At 45.9% G+C, this 12,500-nt stretch overlaps 1 protein-coding gene across 1 annotated transcript in view; it reads left to right on the top strand.

Annotated features, from left to right (window-relative positions):
* The window catches only part of LOC311370757 (forkhead box protein J3-like), a gene marked incomplete at both ends in the record, with an annotated part of 19,757 nt that overhangs the window by 2,351 nt on the left and 4,906 nt on the right, over nt 1-12,500 (top strand). The window contains 3 exons of the mRNA XM_084489078.1: nt 1,252-1,335; nt 7,005-7,106; nt 8,229-8,369. Coding sequence (XP_084345204.1) covers nt 1,252-1,335; nt 7,005-7,106; nt 8,229-8,369 — 327 coding nt within the window. The remainder of the gene's footprint in view (nt 1-1,251; nt 1,336-7,004; nt 7,107-8,228; nt 8,370-12,500) is intronic.

Here is a 12,500-nt window from a genome sequence, read left to right as displayed (position 1 = left end):
TGTGCGTGCGTGTGTGTGTGTGCATTTGTGTGTGTGTGTGCGTTTGTGTGTGTGTACATGCATACGTGCGTGTGCATGTTTGTTTCCGTGTGCATGCGTGAGTGTGCGTGTTTGTGTGTTTGTGTGTTTGTGTATGTGTGCGTGCATATGTGTGTGTGTGTGTGTGTGTGTGTGTGTGGGTTGCAATGACTTGAACCCACTGAGGTCGGTGGGCTGCTCTGGACCCCTGAAGAGAAGTAGGCAAGCAAAGGGGAAGGAAAAAAAAAAACCAAGAAGGTAGCGGCGCAAAAAAAAAGTGGAGAAAAAGAGTGGAGAAAATGAAGGACCTAAAAACAATTGATTTCCTCTGCCTCACCTTGTATGTCTTAAGGAGGCGGCAGCGTTGGCTTTCTTTTTGCTTTGTTTTGTTTTTTCCGCACGGCGTGTCCAAAGGATTTCAGCTGATTTCACGGCTAAGGGAAAGAACACCCCCCACCGCCCCTCCGCCCCCCCCCCCAACCCCCCCCCCCCCCCCTCGCCCCCACCCCGGGAAGAAACCACAACACAGAATTTGGTCTGGTGGGAATCGATTGGATACAGACGGCGGGCTAAAGGAATAAAGACGGATGCCATGAGTTTACCTGATGTGAAGTAGTACCGTGTTTTTAGTCTTATTTTTTTTTTAGCGTTGGGACGTTTATTTTATTTCTGTTCACTCCCGTTGGAGTGAACGAGGCAGGATCACAGCAGACTCGAGGAACCAGAGAAGATGAATGAACACACATTTATGAGTTAATGTTCAATAAGTCATCGTTTAATATTTGCGTAACCTTCATTACTGCTTTATATTGCTCTATGTTTGCGTTTTAAAACGGAGTAGCTTGGCATCTATTGCTAGTTGTTGCAATAGATTGTTCCTAGTCATCCCTAGAGGGAGGGATCTCTAGTCTGCTTCCTACCTTTTTAGGGTTTTGGGGTTTTGTCCCTTGGCCCTAGGGCTCGGGCGGTTGGTGTGACCTGTGAATCCTTTGAGACTGGAACTGTAATTACAGTTTATAGGAATACAATAGACTTTCACTAAATAGTACTGTGCAGAAATGAATAATGGTCATGGGATGATATGAAAAAAAAATCGACGACACATACCCTGTTGTGACATCACAGCCCACCTAAAAGTGTCGTTAGTGCACCATGATCACCGGAGCACAGACAGTGTTTTAATTCAGGCGGGTGGTTCAGGCTGTTGAACCCTTTGTCTCCCTCCGGCTGCAGGGATCCTACTGGGCCATCGACAACAACCCCAAGGAGGACTCGGTGCCCAGCCGGCCCAAGAAGAGGCCACGGTCCGGGGAGAGGGTAAGAAGCCTGACTGCCTCTCAGTTATATACCTGACAGCAGGGCAGGGAATTACCTTATCGTCTACCACAATGCCCATGTAGCAATGTCCACGCGATACACGCCACCTTTTACGTGGCTCTTACTGGGTTGCCTCCAAAACCAGGACACAGGGGTGCTGATGTTGAACTTCAAACTGGTTCATTGCAGAGTGTGAAGGACAATGATACAAACAGATGACCGATCCATGCTGCCATGCAGGAGATCTCTCCCTGAGTGTGTGTGTGTGGTGATGGCTGGTTAAACCTGTGCACATCGATTACTCAATGCAGTTGAGCAGCATCACCCAGCCCCGGAGTCCAATCAGCCTGGCTCGGGTCAGGCGAGGCTGCGCAAACCAGCAAATCAACCGCAGACCCTCCACGGCCGAGCATGGGAGCCTTTTGAATCCTTTCCAGGGCAATTCGATCAAATGTTGTGGAAATACCTTACTTTACCAATGAAGAATGACATGTAAGACAAACCTATATTTCTTTGGGGCCATGCCCCCGTTCATTTTTTAAGTTGCATTTATTCTTATTTGGAGACAACACAGATAGTAATTCCGACTACCTGGTGGGGTCCACTGCTACACGGTCACCCGTACATCAGAACCTTTCAGAGCGAGAAGGGAAACCATTGTCTGTTCAAAAGAGGCTCGGTAGAACTGGCTTCACGTGGCCTTCGTCGCTGAAAGGCATCAGTCTGGCGATGGTGGGTGGACCTTTGTGTACGTTACACTTAACATTCTAAAGGGTTTCATTGTTTTTCCCTCATCGGGGTCGAGACATTTTAATCCGATGGCAGTAGTCTGACGCGTTTCTTTTTGAAAGAGTTGTGTCCCGTTCCCCAACACATCAACCGGCCTCAGCAACAGAATTGAAAAGTACATCTGTCAAGAGGGTATAGGCGGTGGTGGAGAGGCTGAATTGGTTTCTCAGCAGCGCCTATCAGAGGGACCTATCTCTGTAGACCTATCTCTGTAGGTATTGCTTTGTGCGAGCGGGTGTGTTGGTGGAGACGTTTTCTTGGCTAGACAGACCTGCAACATCAGCCCTGCATTACAAGTACGCGGCTTTAGCTCCCTCCAGTGACCTGCTGATAGCACCTGACTGAATGCAGTGAGGCTGCGACCGTCTGGGTGTCCTCCATATTGGATCTTAACTCTCTGTCTGGGTGTCCTCCATATTGGATCTAAACTCTCTTTTTCAGTGTCCTACATATTGGATTTTAACTCTGTCTGGGTGTCCTATATTTTGGATGTTCAACTCTGTCTGGGTGTTCTCCATATTGTATCTAAACTCTCTTTTTCAGTGTCCTACGTATTGGATTTTAACTCTGTCTGGGGCCGTTTCTGTAGGCCTATTCATTCAAAATATTTACATACTATTTTCAAATGAAAGAGTCTGGGGTTTTGTTATATATCATTTGTTTATATTGTGTAAGTTGCTGATCGAGGAAACCCATCGCAACGGCAATGGAAATCCCGGTCGGATCCATCCGATCGTGTGTGTGTGTGTGTGTGTGTGCGTGTGTGTGTGTGTGTTCTATTCTAATCTGTGTCATTTCTCGCTCGTTCGTAATTATATCAATAGCCTACTCTCCAACTATATAGTTACACGCATCTGTACACTATAGGCACGCGCATCTGTACCATACATATAAAAAGTTGTGTGTATAGCTTTTTCACACGACACGCATATCTTTTCATTTATATTCATTCAAAATATTGACATACTATTTTAAAATGAGGCTGGGGTTTTGTTTTATATCATTTGTTTATATTGTTCAGTAGTATATGCCGCCTACATGAGGCCGTAGCACAGTGAACAGAGCGGAGGTGGTGACGTCATCGAGTCCGCTGCTGTTCCAATTGCAGGTGCGTACTCCCGTCCTTGGAAGTTTGTACTTGGAAGTCCGGACTTACCAAGTTCGCACTTCCAAGTCCGCGAGTCTGCAGTTTGCGTACTTGGTATTGAGAAATGGCCTCAGTGTCCTCCATATAGTATCTTGACTGTCTTAGTGTCCTCTGTATTGGGTCTTGACTCTTTGTCTCAGTGTCCTCAATATTGTATTTGAACTCTCTCTTACTCTCCTCCATATTGGATCTTAACTGTGTCTCAGCGTCCTCCATATTGGATCTTAACTCTCGGTTTTCTTTTCCTAGCATGTGTTGGAATCAATAGCTACTATGTCATTACGGGATTGTATTTGGACGACAAACCACAGTCACGAGTTAGATAAGTCTTAAATTTGTTTTAAGCTATTCTTGATTGATCATTAAACGCTGGCGTGATCGGGTTGTTTTTCTTCTCCTTCCTGGTGAGAAGCTGCTATATTCTTCCTCCTGCCTACATCTGTTGTGTGCCTAGCAAGCATAGTATAAATGTGTATGAATGTGTGTCATCAGTGTGACAGATAAACAATCAATAGCGGTAAACAGATCTACGTCCATATGCAGTACACTGCATATATTAAAATCTGCCTTGGTGTTAGAATATTCTGGCATTGCCGTGGCTACAGTAGAGTCCTGTGACTCGTTATGTTGTGGTTTTAGACGACGGTAAAAGCCTAGCACCGATGCTTCTCTGCTGTTCTCTACACTAAGAGTCGATGCTTAGATTATGCGCTCTCACCTGTTTCCATTAATATTCACGGTATTGATAATTCCTTGTGATATTCAAAGGTGAGGGGGAGGGAACGGACCGACCGAAAAAAACAAGACCCATTCCACCCCCATCCTTGTCCTGAGAACGTTTCCAAAGTGTCCAATAAATGCTCTGAAGGACCACTCCGTGTATCAAAGCTTTGCTCAGATTTACCATTAGTGCAGACGTTTTCTGTCTGTGCTTGCAGCTCATTGTTTTGTCGTATGTCTGGCTAAAATAATCACTAACTATTCTGTCTGCCCACCTGCTTTCTGGTCTGCCTCTCTCTCTCTCTCTCTCTCTCTCTCTCTCTCTCTCTCTCTCTCTCTCTCTTTCTTTCTCTCTCTCTCTCTCACTCACTCTCACGCTCACTCTCACACTCTCACTCTCTCACTCTCTCTCTCTGACCATTTTCAGATATTAATGCCTGTTTGCCCACCGTTCATTGTATATGTGTGTGTTTGTTTGTGTGTTACTATAAATAACTATATATAACTCAATTCATTATATTCCCTCTGCTCTCTGCTTCTCCCCCTGGGCAAAGAGCATTGCTGCAGGAGCTTGAGAGAGAGAGAAACAGAGAGAGAGAGGCAGATGGAAATGGAGAGAGAGAGAGGTAGAAACAGATGGAAATGGAGAGGGGGAGAGAGAGGGAGAGAGCGAGCGAGGAAGAGACAGATGGAAATGGAGAGAGAGAGGTGAAGGAGGATGGTGATGAAAAAAGGAGAAACTAAACAACAACAGAAGGTGGGGAGAGTGTCAATCAGATACGGAGATAGAGAGAGTATTTTGGAGAGGTGGGGTCGGGAGAGAGAGAGAGAGAGAGAGAGAGAATAAAGGAGTGGTAGAATCGGGAAAGAGAGGGAGAAAGAGCAATAACACGAGGTAGGGAGAGAGAGAGTATTACGGAGAGGTGGGGTTGGGCAGAGAGAGAAAGAGTATTAAGGAAAAGTAGAATTGAGAGAGAGAGAAAGAGAGAGTGACTCACAATGAGAGATTTGAAGCGGGGAGCGAGATAGAGAACGAGAGGGAGAGAGTAAAAGGAGAGGTAGAATCTGAGGGAGAGGTTGCGAGAGCTCCAAGAGAGGTAGAATCCGGGAGACAGAGGAGGGTGGGATTAGAGTCGTGTGTTCCAGCTTATTACCACAAGAAGCCCCTTGGGCTTCCATTAGACGTATTTTCCTCCCCCAACGATTTTATTATTTTCCCTTCATTATTTCATTATTTCTTTACGCGCGTTAATTAATTCGGAGCCTTGTCATCGCGCCGTCCTAACGCGGAAGGGCCCTTTGGACCTCCCCCTTCCTCCCCCACCGCCGACCGACGTCGCGCGCGCGGGGGGGGGGGGGGGACAAGCGGGGGGGCTGTCACATGGGCTAAGCACAATTAGAGAAGCCTTAACCGTTGCAGGAGGTGGGCGGGGTGTAGCGCCGCCACAGAAGAAGATTAGAGAAGGAGACAGCTGCCAGTTGTTAAGTTTGGCTACAGAATAACCTAAAATATAGTTTCATTTGGGACATAAAATGACTAATGGTTAATAGCTTGATGGAAGATATTCCCCCGAACTAAGTTTTTTATTCAAATGTGTCACAGCTCTCATTTTCTGACATTTTAAAATAATGCAAATAATATTTTGGGACAGTTGGCGAAGAAATGAAGCCTGACTGTTTTACTAATGTACTGACTTACTGATTTGGCGCCAATACATTGAATAACTTTACTCAGAGCATACTAATGTATACAGAATGTACGTACATGTATGTTGTGATAAAGCCTCTAATACCACTCGCGGTTTGTCACTGGGACGACCTTTCTGTCTGTCGCCTTTCAGTGTGCGTCACTCTCGAGGTATTCTGTCTGGTTCCTCAGCTTCCACGGACTGCCTTGAATCTTCACCTCTTCCTTATTGTCTCGCTAAGTCTTCTTTAGTCATGGAAAACGCGACAAAAACACTTTTTCCTGCTCCGGGGAGTTTATCATAAATTAAAGATTGCATTGTTGCCAACCAATCCTCTTACTGTAAGCAGTTTGGGAGACGCAGCCCAGATACCTTGAACCCTGAGAATAGTGAAAATACTTTCCTTCATTTTTTTGTTATTATTATAACAAATCAGTCTGTAGCAGTCTGCGTCAGTTTAACCTTCCATCAACCTCGGAGCCTTCCCGATTCCCTTACACCGAGCTGGGCCGACTCTACTTTTTCATGTTTATTAAAAAGGAAAAATAAGGATGGACTGCTCACTCACCTTTCTGGAAAGTCATGAAAAACACGTCTGCCTGTCTATTCGGATTCATGTGAGTCCTCATCCGCATGTCCTAAGTGTGTGCCAATTAAACCAAATTAAACGAGCTGCACCTTGTTTCCAGGAATCTGAGGCAAAGGGGGCATCACATTTCCACCCCGGTTTGTCCGGGCCCAATCTGATTAACGTTGTCACTGGCCTCCTGTACACTTAATGGAAAGCAGTGGCTTGGCTGGGAGTTTCACTCACGACCAAACACACTGACACATCTTCTGAAATGCCTTTTCAAACATTGGGGAGAATTGAAGAAAGGTATGAACTCACTGTTGGATCGTGAGTGAGCCCAGTCTTTGCTACAGAGAAGGGATAGACAGGTCATAGGCTTCCAAGGCGAGACACTCCAGCTGCCGACGAGGCTGCACTATGTAACCTCCTGTTAAATATGATGACATCCAAGGCACAGATTTCAGTCCAAATACTCTTTGCTCCGAGTGTACTTGGGTAGACTACAGCTCCTGCAATGTGCAGTGCACACGCAAAGGCACTGTTAATCAAAGCAGGCGTACACCGATTTATTCCACCATTTTACCAATTTGACCATGATTAACATTTTTGTGCATATTCAACAGGGCTTTATTAATTTCTTCTTTGTTTTGCTCCTTGCTTGTTTTGGAAACACAAATATTGCTCTCCTACGCAAATGGGAAGCTTTTCTTTTATCGACTGAATGAAGTTTAATGGGATGGATGGGATGTTTCAGGCTTCCACTCCCTACACGCTGGAGTCTGAGTCTCTGAGGATGGACTGTATCATGTCTGGAGGGAGCTCCCCCGGCCTGGCCATCAACACCGTCACCAACAAGGTAGGACATGGCCGCCGCTACAAGGGATCACTTACAAGTGACATGCTTTACAGGAGCCAGGAGCTGCAGGAGGCGTGTTTCACGGGAGGTAACTCGAGTGACAAGATGCAAGCAAGAGGTTTACAAATTATGAGTCGAGGTGTGATTTACACGTTCAAAGTTACGAGTTAGAAGTTTAGGTTAGAAGTTAAAAGATGCAAGTTAGAGGTTGACAAGTTTGAAGTTAAAAGGTACACGTTTCAAGCTTGAAGTTAGAAGTGAAGCTACAAGTTAGGTTGTATGTTACAAGTTATGGTACAGGTTACAAGTTCAAAGCACTAAGTTGGTGGGAACCTGAGCTTTGAGGTTTCTAGTTTGACTGAACACTAAAGCCTTTCAGGTCTCTTCTGTTGTGAGACTGTTGTACATTACAGTATCTGTTGTACTGTATGATGCAAGAGGCTGACTTTCCAGGTTGAGGAAGTAGAAGCCTGGTGTTTTGAGTGAACCATCTGTATTCATTAATCATCACAGCTCAGTGTCGAATGCATGGGTGGAGCAAAACGCTCCCAGGACTTTCATTTCTAAATCAAATTTAATTGTCCATCACTGGTTTCCCCGTCAAATTAATTTGACCCATTTGAGCCGGATTCACTTTGGAGTGACTTGATTCAGTTCCTCTGGCTGAATATATCCTGTTGTAAAACGGTATAATGAAGTGTTGATGAAGTGTTTGATTGTAAGTCTCGCTTTTACGACCATGTGTAGAGCTCCCCTCCCCCCCCCCCCCCCACACACACACACACAAACACATAAAAACACACGTACACACACAAACTCATGTTGCTCACAGAATAGGGTGTAAATGAGCTCTGTTACAGCGGTGCAATCCAGCGCTATAAAAAGTGAACCACACATTATGACAACAACAGCAACAACAACAACAACAACAACAACAAGAACCCTGCATAACTCCAGTGGTTTGCCATCCCACATGACGCCATTCATGTGTGTGTGTATGTGTGTATGTGTGTGTCTGTGTCTGTGTGTGTCTGTCTGTGTCTATGCGTGTGTGTGTGTGTGTGTGTGTGTGTGTGTGTGTGTGTGTGTGTGTGTGTGTCTGTGCGTGTGTGTGTGTCATAGGTAGCGTTGTACAATGCGGACACAGAGGGCAGCGAGAGTCCCGGCAGCCTGGGAGGAAGTCTGAGCACCAGCCTGTCAGACCAGAGCCTGGCGTCGCTCAACCTCAACACCGCCAGCGGCACTGCCCACCCCTACCCCTCGGTAAGACCGCTCACACACACGTGGAGCACCACCCACACCCCTCAGTAAGACCGCTCACACACACATCGAGCACCACCTCCCTCCTGTCTCCCCCCCTCTGTCCCTCTCTCTGCCTCTCTCTGTCTCCCTCTCTCTGTCTCCCTCTCTCTGCCTCCCTCCCTCTGTCTCCCTCTCTCTGTCTCCCTTTCTCTGTCTCTCTCCCTCCCTCTGCCTCCCTCTCTGTCTCCCTCTCTCGGCCTCCCTCTCTCTGCCTCCCTCTCTCTGCCTCCCTCTCTCTACCTCCCTCTCTCTGTCTCTCTCCCTCTCTCGGCCTCCCTCTCTCTGCCTCCCTCTCTCTGTCTCTCTCCCTATCTCTGTCTCCCTCTCTGTGTCTTCCTCTCGCTTTCTCCCTCTCTGTGCCTCTCTCTCCCTCTATCTCTCCCTCCCTCTGTATTAGTGTGACCATCTGCGTGCTGATTGTAGAGACGATCATTGACACAGTGCATTGGGTCGGGCTGGCCTCCCACCCCTGGCTGCCCCCCCCCCCCCCCCCCCCCCCCCCGATGAAGAGTGGTGGGGTGGGTGATTTATGGGGGATGTGCACCCTCTCGTTCCTGGGGATGTAATCAGCCACGGCCATGTTCCTAGTGTCTTTGTTCCCGAGTGGGTCTTTTCCATCAACAGCGCGTTTGATGTAAACACGAAGCGACCTTAGCGCCGATGTTGTACCAGCATTAGCTTCAAAGACGTGAGGAGCAGGGAAGCTGAACAATTTCCCTTATTCTCATTTGTATATTAAGCACATGAGGAGTGCCTAGACGTCGGGGAAAAAGAGGTCGAAACACAAGTTATTTCCGAGTCTCAATTATGGTCGACATGTTCTCAGAATTGCGCTTGTTTCTTCACACTGTAACCGCCTTACGCAGGTTTGGTTTGTTGTCAACGAGGGAGGAAACATGGCCGCCCGTGTCGCGGTGATGTTACGAACGAGGCAGGAAGAGAGAAATGTTGAATGATGGGGAAGACTTGGCAGGTTCTCAGTGACCTTGTTAAGGAATGGCTTCATCCATGGCTCCATTTATTTGTCTCTAAAGAATGACCTGTGTGATCTGGTGTCATTTTCACCAATTACATGCACGCCTTCCAGTTAATGAGGTAATTCTTAGGAAATTCATAACGTGTAATACCGTGTGTGCACGTTGACGCATCATGAGTCAAGGCATGCACACATGCACTCATGTTATTATTGGACTTATACACTTATACCAGCGCTTACATATATATATATATATATATATATATATATGTATGTATGTATATATATATATATATATATATATAAGTATATATATATATATATATATAAGTATATATATATATATATATATATATATATATATATATATACTGGCACCATCTCTGGGGAGGCGCAAGGTTTCTTGCACCCCCAAAGATAAAGTTGGGGGTGCAAAAACCCATCAATATTGAAACGAAGTGAACCAGCACGTTATCGTTGTCTGTCCCTTTAAAGCAAGCGCGATATAACACTGCGCTGTGTGATAGAACGCTGTGCTGCACTGCTCTGCAATAGCCCCCCCGCCACCTCCCTGCCCTCCCTCCCAGCATCGATGGCAACATTCCTGACATACAAATGGTTGGCAGAGATTGACAGGTCGAATATGTCAGGGAGCAGGTCGGGCTTACAACCGCGCGTCAAGGACATACAAGAAGAGGGAATGTACGTGCATTGTAATGCCCACAACATGAACCTTGCCTTTCAAGATGCCGTTTCAAAAGTTAAGCCGAGATGCAATGAAGACAGTCAAAGAGCTGATCAATACGATCAGAGAGTAACCAAAGAGACATGGTTTGACTCTTTCCGTAAGCCTGCAGATGGGAACAATTTGCGCCCGCTTTGCCCCACCCGCTGGACGATGCGAGTGAGCAGTGTGAAGTCAGTACTATGAGAGCCTGGCGAGTTACCTCCATGATTTCTACATTTTCTAAATTAGTGACTGAAATGTAATTAAGCTAGGCCTACACCCGTTTATACGGGCATGTTTATGGAAAATAAGTGCATGCCACCACTCTTAACGCACTTGTAAAATGCATTAAGCAATTGATGGAACGGTTAAATCAAACATCATTGAAACCAAAAAAAAAAGACTTTGGAGAAGTGATAGATAGATAGATAGATAGATAGACTACTTTTCGGTGGAACACATTTGAACGAAATATTTATGACCCCCCCAATGTTGACCTGAAGTTGGAGCCACTCTATATATATATCTATATATATATATAACGATCTATCTATATATATATATATGTAACGGTCGATACTAATCCCTGATCCAGCAGGCCTACCATGTTACAGCAGAACTTCTTGGGCGAAGAGAAACTCCTCTCATGTGAGTGGATGAAGCGTTGACAAGGGGATATCAATTAATGTATTTCTACATCACATGTCCGTCAATCACATGCTTACAGATTCCCGCCCCCAGCAACATGATTGGTCAAAACAAATATGAAGCTAGAGAAAGTTAAACGCCCCGTTCACCTGAGTTTAGCTCGTCAGCCATCAGACTTCAGACGTCAATGGTCTGATTAATAAATGTCTGATTTGTGAGACTATGACGATACTAATCAACGGGAGAGGTGTTGTGTCTATATAGCACATGTATAATTCCTCCTTCATTAACAGAACAGGCCTTTAAAAGGCTAGGATGAGCCATCGGGGTCATGGTAATGCACTCAGTACCCGGGACCCACTCCTGTGTGTTTGAATATTGTATATTGCAGTGAGATTAGATTTAAGATTGCAGTGAGTCATCTGATCGCAGCTCACAAACACAGCTCTCAATCAACGAGGCGGTCGTGTTTTAATGGCATCAGAAGATCTCAGCATTAATAAGACACATGGAGAGGTTGGCTGTGATGTGATGAGTTATAGTAAAGGGCGGATTATGTTCCCACGTTCACATTAACGCAACGAACACGCAGACGCTCTGACGCAGTCGTGAATCTTTATGGTTCTGCATCGGGTTTTAGTGAGCGGACCAATCACAGCCCTTGTGGCTGCGTCACCTGAAGGTTACAACGGAAGGTTACAATTTTTGGGAGGCGCACGTCAGGCCCTTGCAGTGGACGCAAGGAGGGTCCGTAACCCCCTTGCGTTGCGTGAACGTGGGCCCATAATCAGCCCTTGACGCTCCGTCATGAAAACACCTCACATGACACCGCCGGTTACAGCTCTGTAGTTGAAAGGCATAAATGAAGCTAACCTAATGCAGGGTTGTTTTTGGGGCGGGTTTGGGAGATTCTCTTTACTTCATGTTTTAATTGAAGCAAACCAATGGGCAGTGATTGGATGTGATTAAAACATTTTGATTCTTAGAACCAGCGTGACCTTATGTCTCACAAACGCACACGTACATGCACACAAACGCACCCTCACACACAGACACACACAGACACACACACACACACACACATGCACACACAAACAAGCACCCACATTCACTGACAAATGCATGAAAGCATAAATACATAGAAGACACATTGGCAAACAGAAAAGTATCTGTCCCCCCCCCCCCCACACACACACACACACACACACACACACACACACACAGAAACGGAGGTGTGCCAGTGCCTGGGGTGTTGGATGAGGCAGTAGGCCTACTCTTGGCAGATCACTGGATATACAGGGACAGTACTTGGCCAGTTAACACAGTGGCTGCTCAAATTGATCAAATACTTCCTTGTCCTCTGCTAAACAAGGTCCTTTGGCTATTTGAATCAATTAGTCGCATATGGACAGTGTGTGTGTGTGTGTGTGTGTGTGTGTGTGTGTGTGTGTGTGTGTGTGTGTGTGCAGGCCTTGACGTGTTTGTGGGGGGGGTGGGGGGTGTTATATGCGCGTCTTGCTTGTTTGTGATAATAAATTGACTTTTTAACGGAGGAGATTAGGTTGGCACACTAGGGGCCGGCCAATATCTATCCAATAATTAATCTCTCAGTAAAGTTTCAGACATGGGGCTGATTATCATTCCCCGGCCGTAACAATATCTTTATAATTCACAGATGATGTGATTTTCAAGACGTAATGTCCATTTAATGGAAATTACACATTTTTCTTCCATTTGTGCT

Source organism: Micromesistius poutassou (assembly GCF_964030765.1).
Source record: "Micromesistius poutassou genome assembly, contig: SCAFFOLD_4306, whole genome shotgun sequence".
NCBI lineage: Eukaryota > Metazoa > Chordata > Actinopteri > Gadiformes > Gadidae > Micromesistius > Micromesistius poutassou.
This window is presented reverse-complemented; position numbering and strand designations above follow the sequence as displayed.